General features: G+C 41.0%; 2 protein-coding genes across 4 annotated transcripts; one reads left to right on the top strand and one right to left on the bottom strand.

Moving 5' to 3' along the window:
• Positions 1–1,057: 1,057 nt before the first annotated feature.
• On the bottom strand, positions 1,058–12,763 carry ubap1 (ubiquitin associated protein 1). Of its 3 annotated transcripts, none has more exons than XM_041034635.1 (7): positions 12,742–12,763; positions 4,634–4,682; positions 4,364–4,488; positions 2,991–3,815; positions 2,733–2,891; positions 2,043–2,144; positions 1,058–1,821 (listed from the first exon to the last, which is right to left on the bottom strand). In XM_041034635.1, the coding sequence occupies exons 2-7, from the start codon at positions 4,671–4,673 to the stop codon at positions 1,681–1,683; spliced, it is 1,392 nt and encodes a 463-aa protein (XP_040890569.1). In that variant the 5' UTR covers positions 4,674–4,682; positions 12,742–12,763; the 3' UTR covers positions 1,058–1,680. The 3 variants fall into 3 exon arrangements, with proteins under 3 accessions (XP_040890569.1, XP_040890567.1, XP_040890568.1); XM_041034633.1 differs by lacking the exon at positions 12,742–12,763 and adding an exon at positions 7,153–7,303 and having other exon boundaries at positions 4,634–4,694; XM_041034634.1 differs by lacking the exon at positions 12,742–12,763 and adding an exon at positions 7,153–7,303.
• Positions 8,140–17,507, top strand: ube2r2 (ubiquitin-conjugating enzyme E2R 2). Its single transcript, XM_041034636.1, has 6 exons — positions 8,140–8,735; positions 9,142–9,331; positions 11,553–11,639; positions 11,799–11,896; positions 12,484–12,618; positions 12,769–17,507. The coding sequence occupies exons 2-6, from the start codon at positions 9,155–9,157 to the stop codon at positions 13,052–13,054; spliced, it is 783 nt and encodes a 260-aa protein (XP_040890570.1). The 5' UTR covers positions 8,140–8,735; positions 9,142–9,154; the 3' UTR covers positions 13,055–17,507.
• Positions 17,508–19,311: the final 1,804 nt, after the last annotated feature.

Here is a 19,311-nt window from a genome sequence, read left to right as displayed (position 1 = left end):
ACCCTTGGTGCAGCTGAGAAGACGTGTTTTTAAAAAAATATGTAGCATGGAACTCAGGAGGTCCATTAACACATACTAGAAAAATAAAGGATGCTGACCTTCCTTTAAACAATGACACCCAATCAACATCTAGGAAAATGCTTTTGGCATGTGGTGACTGCACCTTTTTTTAACTTCACATTTAAGACTGTAGAGATGCCAACAAAACTAAAATCAAGATGAGCGCTCAATTCATATTATATGCACAGGGGAAAAAAAGTGGACAAGTCAACAAATCAAAGTCATGTTTGATTAGATTTTGCGGCATGAAATCCAATAACAGAATAAATGATAGAAATCACTGAAATCAAACCTTTTCTAATTACATCCAAATTTCCAGCAAGGCTTGAAGACCATTTCTCATCTCCCAACTATTACTTGAGGCTCAAAATTCCAGTCAACAGTCACACAATACGAAATATATCTCTATTGCACTGTGATGAGGCTGCAAAAAACAACCCTCACTTACATTTTGTATCTTTTTTAGTTGAACCACTCACTCTTTTCCAGTCTTCAAACAGAAGTCCATGACAATTAAAAGCATCATCAACTTTTGTAAGTTTACATATCTTACATTATCATATCAAACTCTTTATTTTTAAATGAAAGTGTCAGTGTACTATTTTAAATAAGATGATAATTATGAAACGTGTGCGCCTGTGGAGTATGTGACAACTCAGTGCCAGTGGCTTATGGGATATTTCTTAATATTTCCTACAAAGGAACTTTCCGCATCTCTCCCTACTCCTTTAACAGGCCATTCCAGTGCAGGTCAAAGAGCATACCAGGAGTAGTATCTCTTACGTTCTGAGCTACAATGACTAAGGATCTATTATGTAGTTCCTAAAACAGAAAGCAAAAGAAATGGAATTTTAAAACTGACATGAAAAAAGTGCTCAAATGAACAGAGAAACACACATGAATGAATGAAAGCTTAAAGTTGAAAAGAACTAGGTGCAGGACACCAGAGCAGAGAGGGCACTTCTTTAGAGTCAGTTCTCTGTCTGGTGAGTGTGCCTTTGTTTTTGTTTTTTTTTTTTTTTAATTTTAATGTTAGTTGGTTCAGTTTGAAGAGAGCCTCCTCAAGGCCCCCTATACCCTCCACCATTTACTGGGTCTGCACTGAGCAGTGGAAGATGGCAGCTTAATTGTTTGGGGGTTTCAAGAGTTCAAACTGGTCTTTCTGTGATGCATTCACTGTCACCAGCTCCCCATTCGGTCCTGCAGCTTTGCCTGCAGTCAGATTAACACTTCCAAGTGGAAGTGAGCCAGAATGGCATCAAATCGCCACAGCCCAATACTTTGTTTCTCCTCAGCTCAGTCATTCTTCACATTCTTAAATAACCTAGCAGTACCAAATCCTGGAACCCAAACCCAGGATTTATTGGGAAAAAAAAAACACTGCCATGAAGAATTGTTACATTTTGACCCCCTCCACTCTAGGCACACAGTCTTTAAGAAGTGCTGAGACACATTACGTTTTAGCACAGAGAGAAATACAACTGTTTCCAAGCTGTCCCTTCCACAGTCAAGGCAAGGACAGGGCATGGTGTGACAGGGTAGGCAGAAGGAGAGGGGCTGTGTGGGGTGGTAGCTGGAGGCAAGCCCTGGGCTGGGCTTTGGTTGGCTGGTTAGCTTGGCTCAGCTAGCTGCGGCTCGAGCCATCAGGTCCTCTAGAGCCTTGTCCTGATCATTGTTGTGGACCAGCAGCACCTCTTTGATGGCATCCCGCTCAAATCCCATTTCACCAAATCTTGACATTAGTTCGAGAAACTGCAAGGCCTGGGAAGGATGAAAAGAAAACAAACGTAAAACTACTATATATGAACTGTTTATGTAATCTACAGACTTGGCTATATTTTTGACAGACAGGGTAATGTAGAGGTTTCACCCATATTTCATAAGACTGAACATTGTTTTCTCTAACTTGCAGTTATTTGACTTGACTACACATAAAACGCATGTTCTTGAAATGTAGTTACCTAACAGTAAGTTGTACAAACCTTTTCCTCTGAGCACTGGTACATCTCTAAACATTCCTCCACTGCACTTGCATCAAAGCCCCGCTCACACAGACGTCCAGATAAAATAAGATAATCCAGTACCTTAAACAGACAATAAGTCCAAGTATATTATTCATCTGCTCTGAATATCATATTAATTAGGCTTAAATTAGGCATTGCATATAAAACAAGAAAAGATCAATATGAGGTTTCTAGCTTTATTTTGTGAAAACAATAACATTTTCATTGAGAGCTGAAATTACATAATGTTAATGTTACTTGGAGTGCATTTCTTTATGTTGTATCCAGTGCTAGGTCTTCATTTAAAACCAGCTGGTACAAATTCAACCTGGCATTCCAAATCCATAGAATCTGTTATATTTAGATTTTGCTTTACCCCACATCTACAGCTGTAGCTACCATAATCATGTGACAATGGTTGGACAGGTCATATTGTTTAGCATTAAATCTACCGATCACAGAAGCTGATCCACTGCCATAACGTTTGAGAAAACAGACTGTGATGCAAAAACTTTATTTTAATTTAAGGCTATATTTACAGATGTACTGCATTGATGCTTCACTGAACACAATTAAAGAAGCACACAGACAATGAAATGTTAAGCAAGTCGGACTGTGAGTATGCTAAGCATCCAGATTTCTGTGCATTGGGGTGAAAGGGACTTGCACCTGCTCCACGTTCTGCCCTTGTCTCTGCATGGCCCGTAGGACACCCTCATAAGAGTAACCCATGCCTACAAGGGTTTCCACACACTGACGCTCGCTGGGGGTCATGCTGAGTAGGGCTCCGCCACATGGTAGACCAGCAGATCCTGACCCTGGGTTGGCCTGATGAAAAAAAAAAAAAAAAGAGTGACTATCAATGATATTCTGAGCTCTCTGTATTGCCATACCACACACAAAGTATACATACAATGTTGTACCCACCAGTTTTGGTGTGCCACTCTTGGTGTGGCTAGGTGGCTCAGGGGCGACAATAACTTGGGTCTTGGGTATGGTCGGCGGGCTTCCATTAGTGAGGCTCTGTCTGGAAGCAGGGGTGGGTGCACGATGTGGGCTGTACCTCACTGGCTCTGGGTCACCAGAATCAGAGAGCTTGGGAAAAGTCAGAGAGCGGATGTTACAGGGTCGGTCATCTGTGTCAAAGCCCACTCTCCCAGGATGCCCAATCCTGTCCATGTCCAGCAAGGCAACCAACCCGTTGGGTTTGTGAGTAAAGCCTGGTTTGGCCGGGAGGCTGGTATTGGTGCTCGGAGGAGAAGGACTGTTTCCACGTGACGCTGACCCCATCTGGGAGACCTCTGGTGGGGATACGGAGGGAGGAGGTTGAGGTTGGGGCTGGCTCTGGAGGATGTTCCTGAGCTCCTCCTTATCGTCCAAAGTTTTGAGCTCCAACTTGTCAAAGGGATCCTCTTCCCTCTCAAAGTCAGCTAGGTTGAGGCTGTGTGGCTGAGGAGTGCTAGGCTGGGTTTTCCTGGGTCCAAGGCTTGGGGCAGGCAGTGGAGTGAGGATAGCGTTATGGCTCAGCCCTGCCAGGACGGGGTTCAATGCTGGTGGTGGAAGGTCCTGGTCGTCTGCAGCAGACCGGGGTTTATTCCCTCCACCACCATCAATGTCCTGAGCTTGAGCAAAACACTCTCTGCTCTCTGCTTCCTTCTTGGCTGCTGCTTCTTCTGCTCTGGCTTCTGCTGCTCTGGCCTCTGCCAGTTCAACCCCCCACCGCACACTACGCCTCTCCAGAGAAAAGTCATACTGTTGAGACCGTAGTAAGAGGAAGAATGGGGGTGATGTGCAAAGAGGGCATATAGAATAAGAGAGAAAAGGTTGAATAATTATGGGTACAAGAGTGACATGATATTACAACTCCAGTTCAACAGATAAGAACTTGTACAACATAATTTGAATAAACTAAAAATTTGAAGTTTCTGTAATTTGTCAAAAACAAAGGTACTTCACCTTTTCAAACAGGTATGGTCAATGCCTGGCAACAACTGAAATAACCTCTGGGCACAAAAAGTCAATCTATGTACTTGACTGCACCTCTCCATCTAAATTTCTATAAGCTAAGCATAAGGTGTCTTATAAAAATGCTGCCTTTTCTCTGGCAGCAATGACAACTTATGAGCAGAAATGTAACGTTTACACAGCAGGACTGAGAGCAGGGCCCATAATGATCAGTCTCATCATATTTGTAGGTCAGGTCAGCATGGTTAAGCCCTGCTGTGAGGATGGTGCAGAGACGCATGTAAGTGCAGCTAACACCAGCGCAAAATGAGCATCTCCCCCTACACCTGACTTACCTCTGTGTCCGCCAGAAAAGAGCGACAGTCAGGCAGGCAGAATCCGACAGGAAGTCCCACTTTGGCTGGGCAGCGGAATTTTTCATTGATTTTGAAGGGAACGTCATCAAGGTAGCTGATGGGTCCTGTGGACAAAAACAATTTAATCTTAAGTTAGAAGAGAAGACACTTGAACCACAGCCAGCAGCAGATCTTGAAACTACACCCAGAGCTAAACACATCAATGGAGTCAAGCAGCGAAACAGAGAAGTATAGGAAACTGGCCCTCACCATTGTTGTATACATCTGATCCAGACTTCCTCGCAGCCATTTAGAGACTCTGAAAACAGACCTGTGTACATAAGTTAGTGAACAAGTGAAAAGATTTTTAATTGACAAAGAGAGTTGATAATTAGAAGCCACACACACACAGTCTAATGCAACAATCTGAAAATGGGCCAAAGTGGATTTCCCCAGTCCCACTTTCACATGTCTTTAGGTGTGACATTTTGTCTGACATTTACTTGTCTTTCAGTTATGCCTTTCACTGAAAGAAACTGGTCCTACAGAGCAGTTTTTCAATAAAAGAATAAGAGCAATGACACTTTATAGCATGGCAGTGCAAACTGTCCCTTCTATATAAATTATAACTCTTCAATATCCCACAGGCTTTGTACATTCCCCCAGTTTTTTATCTCAAGTCCCATAATCCCATTATTTGGTCATGCCGTGCAACAATGCTTGACATTATCAACACAACACAACCACTGCTTTCACATCTGCTGACACTGATCTGTGTGCTGTTGTAGACCCATGATCAGTAGGAAAAGTGCTCAACTTGATTCACTGGCACAGCTGACAGCTGACAATTTAGCTTACTGGAATTTCAGAACTTTTTACTGACAAATCGGCCCTGTCAGTAAAAAGTTCTGAAATTCCAGTAAGCTACATTTCAAATAAACACTAAATCAAACGGCTTGTTGATATACAGTATGATTGAGTTGCTATTACTGCCAACACCACTGATTATGAACACCCAGCTCTACAGCTCTTTGCTTTTGTGTGCTTGTTCATTTGATTAAATCCCAATCTCACCATTCCCCCACATGAAACTACAGCCAGCTATTTCCACAAAACAAACTCACAAAAACCAACTGCATACTACACACCCAGCACAAAATAGCATATAGTCAGAAGACAAATGATGATGATAAGGAAATCTGAACAGCTATCAGGCCAAATAGAGACAGACAATTTTCTCAGGAACTTGAGGGATCAAACCTTTACTCACATACTAGACATGCAGTTGGGCAACAGGTTACTTACAAATTAGCCATATGAAACTGATAATCAAATAGTATAATGTGTAATGTGCCGTTTCAATTTGTTCTTTTTTTCGTCTGTCTGCTCCCCAGTTTTCAGAAACTAGCCGAGGCAGCCTGAATGCTGCTCTAATTGAATGAGACAATAATATAATCATAGATTCACTTATACTTACAGGTTAACGGTTTCACTTATTCTCATTAAATTTTAATACCTGGATTAGCTTTGATTTAAAAAAAAAAAAAATCACAGAGGAGAGGCCAATAATGTGGGTCTAAGAAATCTAAAATATGACTGTATGATTCATCATGGGCAAACTGAGGTGGATCTCTAGCATGAATTTGTCTAAAAGCATGTAATCTGACATTGAATCCCTGTCATCAGTCTGTGTCTCGTGGGAATATTGCTTTATTAAGTGCCTTCGGCTGAAAATATAAAATGAGTGGCAATACATAGTAGTCTATAATACAGATCAATCTGCTGAATATTACCAGCACTGGTCAGAAAAGGCCCCTGGCTCTCAAAGAGAGTAACCAAGGGCACACGTGAAAATCCATAACTTTAATCACGTCTGTGTAAAAATGCTACCTACAGGCAGGTTACATGTACTACACTGACTTGGAAACTGTACACTTTCGAATTTAGTAATCATTGCTAGATTACACGCTCTGAAGCTAATCATGTATTGGCTTTTGTACACAATCACAAGGTATCTGTCTCTGTCAGATTTCCTCAGCGTTAACGAATGCTAATATAGTAGTTATCCTATTGTTAGTAGCTTACAGTACTTAGGGATAATGTTATGTAACATTCCACCACCACAAGTTTCTCTTCTCCGCAGCTATTTTAACAACTTAGTTCCTTCTGTTAGAGCACATTTAAGACAAGTTAATAGTAATGTGACGACGACAATAACACAGGACAACTAGCCATGGTTGTTAGGTTAGCTGGCTTGGGGGGAGCTAAACTGCCCCTAACTTAAAACGATAACGAAAGGATCGCAATAAATATTGCCCATCACATTTTCAGGCAAGTATACGTCAAAAAATGGCCATTTCGAGGCTCCCAGTAGTAACGTATGGCTCATAATATTGCCAGCAGACGCACTGAGCTGCTGTATATTCATTAGCAAGTATTGCTTAAGTTCTGACAGCGTCAATTAGCAACAAGCTAAGCTATTACTATATTTGGTTCCTGTTAGCTCAACGCGATAACAGCAAAAATACAGTAACAGGTTGACTAAGAAGTGAACGTCGGCTATGCCATTCGTTTGTGGAATATTAAGGTGAAATGGCTTAATTCGCTGACAGTCTCCACTAGTTGCTGGTTAATGTTTTTGGGGAGAAACTACCGTCCATGCTAACACGCTTAGCCTCGGCAGTGGCCTGGCTCTAACGTTATGTGGCTGGGTAGGACAGACTGCTGTCTCCGCTGCCACCGCCCCTGAAACAAAACTCAGTCCCCATGTAAACACACACTTCTCTCACCCGTATCTGCTCCGTCTTGTTCTTTCAAAATCCGAACGACGTCTTGTCGATGTGGCACTCAGATTTAGACAGTTCTCCCAATGAGTTTTATTTATATTGAAATCTCTTTCCTGCTTCTGCGTAGGACGCCATCTTGATTTGTCAAGCTCCCTTCCACTGGTTCCTGTCTGGCGTCACTCACCTACATGACGTCAGAACATCCCAACACCACATCCAGCTGTGAAAGTCAAAGGAGCTATAGAGCACGCGACAACAAGGAGTACAACAGAATGCATTCACAACTCCGTGGACTTAATGCATAAAAGGACAATAAACATACACAAAACTAAAATCTAATCAAATACAAAGAAATGCAAGTGACATGCAAAGTAGGTGTTCATGTGAATAAATCTAAATAAACTTTTAATGACAGGAGGTGCATATTTGAGTTGATTCATTCAAAAACCTAGGGTTGTCAGAGTTTGTTAATTTGCTTTACATGTTATCTTTGTTGTGTAGTATTTGTTTGGAAAAAAAAATGGAAAGATAGTAAGGGTCAAAGTCTTGGAGCCCTTAAAATGTCAGATTATAAAACCAAGTAACAGAGCAGCATCTACTGCTCCCAATCTTGAACCAAAGTTTCCTGATTTATCTCCATGACGCTCTGGGAATTAGAGGAGACAGGCTGACGTTATGGGCAGTTTAGCTCCCCTAACTTGTAGTGTAATAATGTAGTAATGATGATGTAGTCAGTAATGATGATGTGTAGTAATGATGATGACTGAATTGTTAGACTGACTTATCATTTATATGTATGTTACATGCCTCAGTGAAATAAATACAGCTTAGGTAACTAATCAGAGAGACATAAATTATATCCTAAAGTACCTGAAGTGGAGTATAAAAACTTATATTGTGTTACATTCACAGTAGTGAATATCACTTTTTTTCAGCATCAAGTGCGCGCACGTCACGTTCAGACGCACGTACGTTCTTTACGTTCTGCAGACACGCGCAATGATAGCCGGAAGCATCGATGGGAGGAAAATAAAAATCGATTAAATCCACCTTAATTCGCGAGTGTAAACCTTTCACTCACTGTTCTTTTCGCGACCGTAAGCTCGAATTTATCAGCCTTTTCCACTGCCACTGTGCCGGAGGGGACGGTAGAGAGCAGAGGAGCTGCTCTATTTGAACGAAGTTGCTCGGTAGGGGTTTAGCTGACGTGTGGAGAAGTTGAGACTGCCAGAGAGCAGATAAACAAACATAAACAAGCAGGGATCAGCTGAGCGCCTGGCCGAACCGAACCAGCAGCACGGAGAGATGTCAGGGAGAGCGGGTTTCCTCTGTTGAGCCCAAGAATGATCCACAGGAGACCGTGACTTACACTGATACTAGCTCCATGTCAACTGTCAACACTGGCACACAAAGAATTTCGGAAGCACAACACGAGGACCAGCCGTAGGCTTTAGCAGAAAACCCACTGCTCCTGTCACTGTCTCTTTGTCAAGACATAGCCAGGCTAGCATGGACAACCAATGAGTTTACCTGCCTGTTTTCAGCTGTAACGAAACGAATACACATTACAGTGCAAGGAGACAGAGGTAAACACTTTTCATTAACTTTGCTTTTTTCCCCCATAAAGGGCCTGCGAACTAAACCACTGACCTGAGCTAGCTTGGCAGGCCACATATCCTGTTTGTGTCTGAATTCCTTATGTGTCGTACAGTTTACCAGCAGGGCTGTTATTTGTTCAGGTTTTGCTGTTTCTCTTGTCCTGGCGTCATCTAGAGAGACTAGTGTCAATACAAACAAACATAACAGATTGTAGGTGTTTGCTGCAGAGTCAACTGTGATTATGAAAAAAAAAATACAATACATTAAATTTAAGTAGAATCCTGACATTATCATTAAGCTCATATTTTTTTCTCTCTACACTACACCCACCACCCCCCCCCCCCCCCCCCCCCCCCCCAACACCTTTCACTGATCTGTGGTCACTGGTGTCAGAAGTGGGATTAACATGGCCCACCAGGCAACCCCTAGTTCCCAGAAGGCCCTGATGATGGAGCTGAAGTCCCTGCAGGACCAACCCGTGGAGGGCTTCCGCATCACTCTGGTGGAGGAATCTGACCTCTACAACTGGGAAGTGGCCATCTTCGGGCCCCCAAACACCCTGTATGAGGGAGGCTACTTTAAGGTGGGGCAAAACTTTCTAATGCCAAATTATGAATTCAGAAAAGTCAAAGCAGGATGCCATGTTTAGATAACGACACACATTTATAAACCTAATTTCCATTCAGCAACAATATTTTATGTTAGAATAAAGTTCAGGTGTGTTCCCCAGCAAGTTTTATTTTCCAAAGCAGGACATACCCTCAGTGACTTATAATGCTGAAAATGTTCACTTTTTGGTAATAAATTAGTAAGTTTAATTATATGCTTATTACTGAGGTCATAGTTATTGGTGGTGTTGTGCTGGACTGCATTATATTCACACTTGTTCATAAATGTTAGTCCTTCCCATTCACACACACAAGAGTGGGCAGAATAGAAGCTTACTACCTATGACCTCAGTGCTAATTAACATTTCTGTGAGAGTGCCAAAAAAACGTTGAACATTATAACCTTCATAACAGTAGAATTTACAGCAGAGCTTTTGCACTGGATTGCATTAGAATGATTTCAGATGATCTTAGATTTCTGATCTTAAAGTCCTTTCCTGCAGCCATTTGTTTTTAAATTTTCAGTCCTTCTCCCCTGTCCCTCCATTCTCCTTGTCCAGCCTTCTCCCCCCTCACTGTACGATGGTTGTGCTTCAGATGGCTATTTTTAGCTATGAGACTGATATAAATGGCACCTCAGCACAGAGAAGAGTAAGAGAGAAGGGCATGTTGAGACTCATCTTCCTTTCTTTCATGTTACTTATTCACTGAATCATCTAGAATGTGCAGTACAGTGAGAGCCCGCATTCAAGTTGGGGCAGTGCAGATGAGGCTGTAGCCTTCCAGGAATGCCAAAATATCACAGAGCAGGTATTGCCGTCTACTCTTGTAGATGACCCCTGCTGATTGTCTGTGATGTTTAGCCTTTAAAGTGACATCCTTGTGGTATATATTGTCACATCAAGTCAAATCATTTTTTTTCTGTAAAGCACTGAAAAACTCTGAATAAACTTTAACAAGACAAAAATAGGTGAGATCTCAGAGCAACCAAAAAGATCCACCTTTGAGTACAGCTAAACAGTCATTGGTGAGAAGTGAAGTTCACCCTGGACAGGTTCCCAGTCTATGATACGGCTAACAAATGACGACAAACAGGCACGTTACTTTGTTTCTGAGGCTAAACTGCATGGCCCCTGTCGCACGGCGGGTTAAAAAACATATCATGCACAGTCATGCAAGTGGGACAGGAGCTAAGATGTTTAGGTGTCTGACTATATGTTAGTATGGTAAGTGAGAGATTCATCTATCAGTACATCGAAGCTCATCCCAGCGTTTCATGACATCTGTGTGTTTAGTGTCCCATGGCTGCTGGAGAGTAGTGGCTAGTTGTGGAGTAATGATAGTCCTATCTGAGTGGCAGCAGTTCAGTGAGAGTTGGGGTGGTGTTACACACACCCAAGCACACAAGCCTTTCACCTAGATAATTGTGCAATACTTTGGTAAGAAAACAACAAACCAGAAGCACCTAATGTCATGTCAGGTAATGCCTAGCTCTGCTAAACTTTGTTATGAATTACTGTTAACAAAGTTGTCAGCTTGTTCACAAAGTGATTGTAGGTATGGCTCAATATGTATAATCTATGTCTGTTGTGAACTATTTCAAATAAACGGGAACAGGAAGCCACTTTGTGAGTGAATTCTTGTTATTAACCATCTTGTGAGGGTAGAAAAGTTAGTCTAGAGAGGGCTTATTTTTATTGCAATACTAAAGTTTGACTTGACCAGAGAAGAGAATCCAATTTTAGACAGATTTGATCTCTCCAGTTTGGACCTATCAAATCTATTCTTACCATGGTTTAGCTTAAAGCAGCTGTTCTTAACCTGTCTGGTTTCTGAAGCTTGAAATGAAGTTAATAGTTGCTCATATCTCCATTAGACACCTGCAAAACGTGGCTCTTTGATGCTGTTTCACTTCAACTTTGTTTGATGAAGCATGAAGAAGAACTGAATTTGTCTCACTAGAGAAAGTATGTGTTGCACAGTTTACAGACATATGTGTTTTTGGTTTATTTAGAGATAGGAAATGTAATTTTTCACATTCCACATTTCACTGCACGACACCAGTGATACCTCCAAAGCATCAACTCGCATCTCGCTGGGGTCTAAGGCCTGAAGGACTTATACTTCGCATAACGGAAATCAAGCTTGGCTCTCTGCAAAACAAGTGTTTTAACTGCCAACCTCTGTTTCTCCCAGGCTCACATCAAGTTTCCAGTTGACTACCCGTACTCCCCACCAACCTTCCGCTTCCTCACCAAGATGTGGCACCCCAACATTTACGAGGTGAAACATTTTGTGTGTCATTAAATATTTTCACACAGTTTTGTGGCCATGACTATGCCAATTTGGCACATATACAATCAATAAAAATGGAGCTATTCATCTTTTAAAGGGCATGTCTTCATGACTGGTGTTACACAGTATGCTCTGTTCTCTCTCCAGAATGGAGATGTGTGCATCTCCATCCTACACCCTCCTGTTGACGACCCTCAGAGCGGGGAGTTGCCCTCTGAAAGGTGGAACCCCACCCAGAACGTCAGGTAATTTTTGCCACACAGCCTCTGTGGCTGTATGCACTGGAATCCAACACAGACACACAATCTGTCTTTTCAAAGTTTTGTCATTATAAATATATATACATGGATATTCATTTAATCATGTGTTTAAAGTACAGTGTACATTGTGATGTATACACATCACACCCTGAAATGTGATGTGGATACAGTACAGCATAATTCAGTAATTTTGCAAATTGAGAACGGTGTAAATTAACAGTTCACTTTCAGCATTCCTTTGTTCTGTGTAACCTCTTAAAAACAAGACGCTACTGCAGGGTAGTTTTCAGAAATTCTTTTAAATTTAGCAAGTCAGCAGGATAGATTGTCTGGCGGAGTAAAAATAAAGTGCTGAGTCTGTATTTGAAAACCTGAGCAGATTGGGTGTAGCATGAAATTGAGCTGTAAGAAGAAAGAGGTGAGGTAACGCCTCTGTCTGGGCTGGGATAAAAGCTTACTACAGTTTCAAAAAGACTGTGTAGAGCTTTAATTTCATATATAGGAACTGATATTGGACTGTCCTAATTTTGTCCTCTGTGTGGTGTCTTTTTTTTTTTTTGTTAAATGGTCAGGACTATCTTGCTTAGTGTGATCTCGCTGCTCAATGAGCCCAACACGTTCTCTCCAGCCAATGTGGATGCCTCTGTCATGTTTCGCAAATGGAGGGACAGCAAAGGCAAGGACAAGGAGTACGCAGAGATTATCAGGTAATAAAAACATCGATGTACAGACAAATGTACACTGTTTACACCAAAGAACGACAGTATTATGCTGTCCCTGCAATCAGTCCAGAAAATGTGCATAATTTGGAAAGAACTGTAAACACTCACTTTTATTTAATTCCTTTTGGCCCACAGGAAGCAGGTGATGTCAACAGCAGCAGAGGCTGAGCGCGATGGCGTCAAAGTCCCAACCACATTGGCGGAGTACTGCGTCCAGACCAGGGTTCCCTCCCAGGACAGCAGTTCAGACCTTCTCTATGACGACCTCTATGATGATGACATGGAGGAGGAGGATGAGGAGGAAGATGAGAGCGAGATGGAGTCTGTAGGCGAAGCCGGGGGGATCAGCGTCGTGGAGGACGGCGGGACGTCCACCAGACGTTACGACAACCAGGACGACTCTGGCAATGAAGATTCATGATGATCTGGATGATAACTCCTCCCTGCCAACTCCCCCACCACTCTCCTTCTTTTATGTGTTATGTTACAATTTTGTGTGAGAGTGTGTTTGTGTGCGTGTGCGTGGCGCACGTGTGTGCGCTACGTGTGTGTGCGTGTTTGCACATACAGTGGGGTCAAAAGTCTACTGCCAAAAACTTTTCATCATTTATAAAACTAATGCTAATCATCAGTCAAATAATAGTTCTCAAATGCTATTACACACATTATAAGCAAATGATTTTGGTACTGTTTTCACTGAAGGTCAGATTTGGTGTTTCCACCATTTGCCTTAATTACAGCTTGCACTCTGTCCAGCATGAAATGTTTTGCAGAGTTTGAGAACTGAAATTAGTCCAGCACTGAGTCCAGCATTGAGAGAACTCTGGGGGTGTTTTTAATGTTGCGTTATATTTCACAATTTCCCAATGAGGAAGTTAAGTGTCCATCTTCGGCCACACTGCTTTAAAAACCAGAAATGATGGCATGCTTCTGCAGACAGGGGCAATTTAGTCTATGGTCAGTGAGTGATTAATCATGTGCAAGTTGGCAAAACGTCCTCACACCTGAATATCTATTTTAATTCCTTGTATTATTCTCTCATGCAACCAACTCCTAACATACTGCACTGTAAGTTGTTTGGTTGTGACCATGTAGTTGATTTTTTTTTTTTTAGAGTTTCAAATTACACTGAAAAGTTTCAGTCTGTGCTAAACCATTAGGCTTGTTTTACCATTAAATAACTGATTTGGTTACAGTTACACTTTGTTGGTCTTTAAACTGTAGTTTTATCAGCTGGGGTAGGACCTTTTTGTTGTGCTGGCTTTGTATCTTGGATGCAGATGCAGTTCTGTCTCATAAAGATGCTGGCTTTTATTCCATGATGCCATCTCTAAGTCTGTCTGGTCCCTGTTTGGATTAAAACGGAGTCCTTTTTTCATGTTCAGTCATTAGCAGTAGTAACAGTAAGAATTAAAAGACAACAATAATTAATATTGTGTAGGAGCATATGTGGTTAGGCAATAATTTTAGAAATCTTGCTATCACATATACCAGTAATTAGTTATAAGCATTTCCAAAGATAAGAATTACATGTATCAGTTCTAAATAATGTATGCTTTATCGGAAAACATAACTTGTTTTAGTTTTTGATAAATGATGAAAACAAACTGTCCTTGTGGTGGTCTCTTGAACCCCCACTGTGGCTGGCTGGCTCTTCGCCTGCTAGCCCATGTCAGATTGTGTGGTTTTGTGTTAAAGGACTGGCTCTATCCACCGTGTCTTTTACTTGTTGCTGTGTTTTTTTATGTACTTCTCTTGTTTAGTCGGTTGACATTCTGTCCTCCCTGACTTGTCCCTTGTTTTCTCTGGGATGGCACAGACAGTCTGGCTAATGGACACTTTGCTGTTCGGCTCATTAACCAGATGATGAACTGGCCGGCTTGTCTTGTCACTGTCCATCAGTGTGTCCCGTGGCAGAATATCTCTGTCCCTCTCACGCCTGTCTATTCGACTTTGATGCAATCAACTTAAACTTGCAAACACAGGCTCTGCCGTGACTCCATCTTCTTGGACCCACCTTCAGTAGTGTCCATCACAACTGCTCTCTCATGATTGCTCAAAGCATCGTCATCTGTTTGGGGGTGAACAAGGTTAAGACCTTTCTCTCACATCGCCTCCTACACCTCTCTCTGCCTCTTAAACCTCAGGGCCTCAATAGACTTTCACTGAGAGAAAAAAAATAGTCAAAAAGAAACTTAATACACAAACTGCTCCTCACCTCCATCTCTTTTTCTTATTTTCTGCATCACTGGGTGTTATCAGAGGGCAGAGAGTGAACTGAAAGTCTCCAATCCCACCGCCAGCGTGTTTACACGTTACTGAGTGTTGCTGTTGGTCCTGATTTGGGTCCTCTAAGTTGTTTTCTTCTTGGTAGGCTACAGTCAAATTTAAAAAAAAAATCAAAATACACCTGTAGGGACTCTGTCTTCAAGGCAGTGCTCACATTATGTTGCAATAGATGTGAAAATGTTATGTTTTGCGCTGTGACTCCAGTTCATGCTTAAATGCAACTTAGTGAAAATTGGACGTTGTTGCTGTGCTACACCACATCCAGAGTCTTTTGATCGACAGGGACAAAATCAACATGCAGCTTAGCTACACATTTGCATTTGAATGAATATGACACTGATTGCCTGTTGTGTGTGCGTGTGTGTGTATATCTACATTTACTATTCATCTATTGACTGCAATGTCAGGGTTTTCTTGTTCCTGTCTCTGTGGAATCAGTGCAAAGGTCTGTCACACCAGTGAGTTTCCCCAAATGACCTTTTGGACTTTGTCCAGTTGAGAAAACATTCAGTGTGTGTTGCACTGTGTTCAGTGCTGTCTCGCAAGTGGCTGAGGATTTGACTGATTTGAAAAAAACACCCTCTGAGTATTAAACTTCTGAACACACTGAACAGCAGAATGTGACTAATATTACTTGTGCGGCATCAGTTAATCCACACATTTGAGCTGTGTGTTACGGATGTGAGTATGAATGTGTTTCCCTGTTCAACACAGTGGAGCACCGGGGCAAACCTTTGATTCACATGGCTGGATTTTATGCCAAGGAAACCAAGCACAGCCCCACAACCGCTCATTTTAAAAACTATGGAGCAATGGATGCATGTAGTGGATTTAATGCTGTTTGAATAAACTGTTGGTTAGATACCCTCTGGATTTTAATGTGAAGCCAAAGGAGTGAAACATTGTTCTCCCGGCCCTGTGCTTTGGCGGCTCACAGAGACTGGATTCTGTTGAGGACGGGGAGAGGAAATCCACTCGTGAACTGGATCTTAGATGGATTTCATATCAAGGCACAACAGGAAGTGGATAGATGCCAGAGATTCTGAACTTTTATTGATGTGGTCCCCATTTTTGCCCCTTTCTTACCATATAGAGAAGTAAAATTATTGGCAGTGACATAAAATACCAATCTCCTGTGTGCCTGTTAAAGGATGAGTTTGACATTTTGGGGATCTACATTTATTTGCTTTCTGGCATAGAGTTACATGAGAGTATCAATACCACTCTTCATGTCGGTCTGTTAAATATGAATCTAAGACCAACAGCTGGTTAGCTTAACTTAGCACAAAGAGTGGAAACAGTTAGCCTACCTGTGTCCGGCAGTAACAAAATCCGCCTGACAGCAGCCCTTAAGCTCAATGATTATCACATTTTATCTTTGTTTAATCTGTACAAAAGCCTTAGTGTAAAACACCCTGTCATTATTTTACAGGGGTTATTTGCCGAACTCTTTCTTGGCTGGGAATAGTAACTTCCTCAGGTCTCCACAGGTAGCCTAACAACTGCAAGAGCCAAGAAATAGTCCACCATATAAACTGCTGTTAAAAACAACTTTGGTTTTGGTACAGATTAAACAAACCAGATGTAACATAGTAGTGAGCCTGGCAGGCAGATTTTGGTACCATAGGACAGACCCAAGTTAGCTGTTTCCACCTTCATGCTAAGTTAAACTAACCAGCTGCTGGCTGTAGCTACATATTTAACAAACATCAGAGTGGTATCAATCTTCTCATCTAACTCTCTGCCAGAGAGCAAATGAGCGTATTTTTCAGTAGCTTCATATGTAACAGATATACATGAGAGTGGTATTAATCTTTTCATGTAACTCCCGGAAAAGAAAGCAATTAAGCGTGATCCCCAAAATGCTGAATTATTGCTCTAAAGCCAAGTTTTTGCCTCCTATTGCAAATTAAAATCTGAATCTGCATTACTGTTTTTGTTAGTGTAAAGTCTAGGCGTAGTGTAGCCCTCATGATAGCAATTTGATGATCATTTTAGAGCTCTTACCCAATATTAGATTTGTCCACTTTTTTACTTAAATGTATGCCTTGTTTTTGTAATGAGCGCAGGTGGAGAAAAGTTAAGGAGGCCTTTTGAGGGAAGAGGGCCACCAACTATTATTATCTCTGAGGGATGAAAGTTCCAAACTCCAAACTCACCCTAAGAAATGACTCACAAAAAATGACCGCAGTCTAAGATGTTGAGATGTTATTCCATACGCACTGTTACATACAAAAGACTGAATGAAATCATCTAGTTCATTTAATCTGTGTGTGAGCATGTGTGTGCACAAGTGTGTATTTTTTGAAGTGTGGGTCAGCACTGTGAGGTCCTCCTGAGGCCTTCACATAGTCACACATTTAATGGACTGAATTGTCCACAATTCTACCACGTGTCCACTCCTATTGATGTTAATGCTGTCCTTGTTGGTTTCTTCTTTGATTTTATTTCATTTTTTTCCTCAACATTTTGTGTTTGTGAGGATGCAAATGTCACTCATAAAGTTTCTATTGTTAAAAAAAAAAAAAAAAAAAAAGCATTGTTGGATTTGTTTGCAATATAGCTTTGATATCTGTTGCTAAGCCCACATTTCATGGAAAACAGACAACACAGCCAGCTGGTTTTTGGAGTAAAATTAGGAGTGATATGCAAATGGAGACGTACAGTTATTGTGGTTAAGTTGGAAAATCATTCAAAATAAAACAGTATGTCATTGAAACCTGCTGAAAGGTTTTCACCTTATTTTGCCATTGGTCACCACTGGTCACTGCTACACAATAGAAAAGATTGTTAGTGTGTTATTGTAAATGAATTAGCTTAAAGCTTGTTGCACCAAAATTAATGAAAAACTTAGCCCTTGTGATATTTAGTCATGTGTCTGAGGTTTCTGCCTCTACTCCAATACAGCATTAATTGAACTGAATTTCTTCTGTGCATAGTTTTGGAAATATTAGATTTTTAAAAAATCTACAGCAACATATGTTTCCAAAAATAAAGTCCTTGTTGCTGTGGATGATACATATATCTCAGTGTGAACAGCTTTTAATTGGACCTTCTTCCTGCTGAAGAAGTAGTCCCTATGAAACCTGCTGATAGTGTCACATTGTTTCTGGAAAGTCACATTATGCTGAATTTTTAAAAATATAAATTTACTGCAGAGTTTTAAATATGAATTTAAATACTTTGTGTACTACATGGAGAATTTCTTTCCTACATTGTACTGAGGTGGAGGCAGAAACCTCCTCATACCTCATATCAAATTTCCTGGAGATGTTAAACCAAAACCATCTGCATCACTAAATACTAGTGGCAAGGAAGGGGGATTTTTCACATTTTTGGTGAAATTATCCTTTAAAACCACATTTATGGCCACATTTATGCAACAATATGGTTCATATTGTTGCATATGAACCATATCCAAATTAAAATTCTTGTCAGTGAAAGCATAGAGATGATGTTAAAAGATATTTCTACACCTTGATGATAAAATGACATAAAAACTTGCACATTAAATGTATAAACATGAAGTGAACTGGTCATTTCAATTTAGAACAATTAATTGTCTTTTACTATTGAGAGTGGAACTTTTATGCTCTACTAGGCATGAAATTAATTACTTGTTCAATGATGCCCTAATGAGTCTTAAAGCAATAATTCAGCTTTTGCTGCGTGTACAACCATTTTCCTTTGTAGTGTGGGTATTTCATGAAAGTCAAATGATACAGGTCACTCAGGAAATTTCACTGACCTCGACTTACTTTGTTTCCTATGTCCTTAAAATAACCAGAAGAAAAATGGCAGTTAATTGAAGTGAGCGCTTCCATTCTGCTTCATGAGTTGAAAGAGCACATTTGTCTCTTTAATTATTCTTTTTTCGTCCCTTCAGGAGAGGCTATTAATGTAATACTGCAGAGTGAAGTCCAGAGCAGAACATGTACTTGTATCTGGTACAATGTGCCACTACCGCTGACCACTAGGGCCAAGGTTTCATGTCCCACTTGAATTTCACCATGTGCTTGTAAGAGAATAAGCACTTTGGTTTAAATCTAAATTTAAATGCTTCAAGCTTTTTAGGTTTATACTGAATTGATTAAGTAGACCTTGATTTCACAGCACAGCGCAGATTGTTGACCAATGTGAGGCTGAGCTGACTGGATAAAAAAGATACTGAGTATTATTATTTTGCCCAGATTATCAGCAGTTCCCATGCTGTCTATATATCAAACCACTGCTCAATTATCTCAGTGGGACACCAGTATTTCAAATGACCCTATTCCTTTCCTTTGGTCTCTTGGTTTTTCACCCTAGACAAGAATAGCTTAATTACAGTAATGATGAGGCAACATGCCTGTTTGCAAACGGTTAAATGACAAAGTGCTTCATGATATA

The sequence above is a fragment of the Toxotes jaculatrix genome, chromosome 3 (genome assembly GCF_017976425.1).
Source record: "Toxotes jaculatrix isolate fToxJac2 chromosome 3, fToxJac2.pri, whole genome shotgun sequence".
Classification (NCBI taxonomy): domain Eukaryota; kingdom Metazoa; phylum Chordata; class Actinopteri; family Toxotidae; genus Toxotes; species Toxotes jaculatrix.
Note: the sequence above shows the minus strand (reverse complement) of the source record. Positions and strands in the feature narration are given on the sequence as shown.

Bases quoted from the DNA above. Each gene is read 5' to 3' on its own strand.
- ubap1 (XM_041034635.1), bottom strand. From the start codon at position 4,673: ATGGCTGCGAGGAAGTCTGGATCAGATGTATACAACAATG. The intron at 2,892-2,990 runs GTGGGTACAACA...TTTTTTCATCAG, and splicing joins AGAGTGGCACACCAAAACTG to GCCAACCCAGGGTCAGGATC. The intron at 2,145-2,732 runs GTGCAAGTCCCT...TGTCTGTTTAAG, and splicing joins AAGGGCAGAACGTGGAGCAG to GTACTGGATTATCTTATTTT.
- ube2r2 (XM_041034636.1), top strand. From the start codon at position 9,155: ATGGCCCACCAGGCAACCCCTAGTTCCCAGAAGGCCCTGATGATGGAG. The intron at 9,332-11,552 runs GTGGGGCAAAAC...TGTTTCTCCCAG, and splicing joins ATGAGGGAGGCTACTTTAAG to GCTCACATCAAGTTTCCAGT. The intron at 11,897-12,483 runs GTAATTTTTGCC...TTAAATGGTCAG, and splicing joins AACCCCACCCAGAACGTCAG to GACTATCTTGCTTAGTGTGA.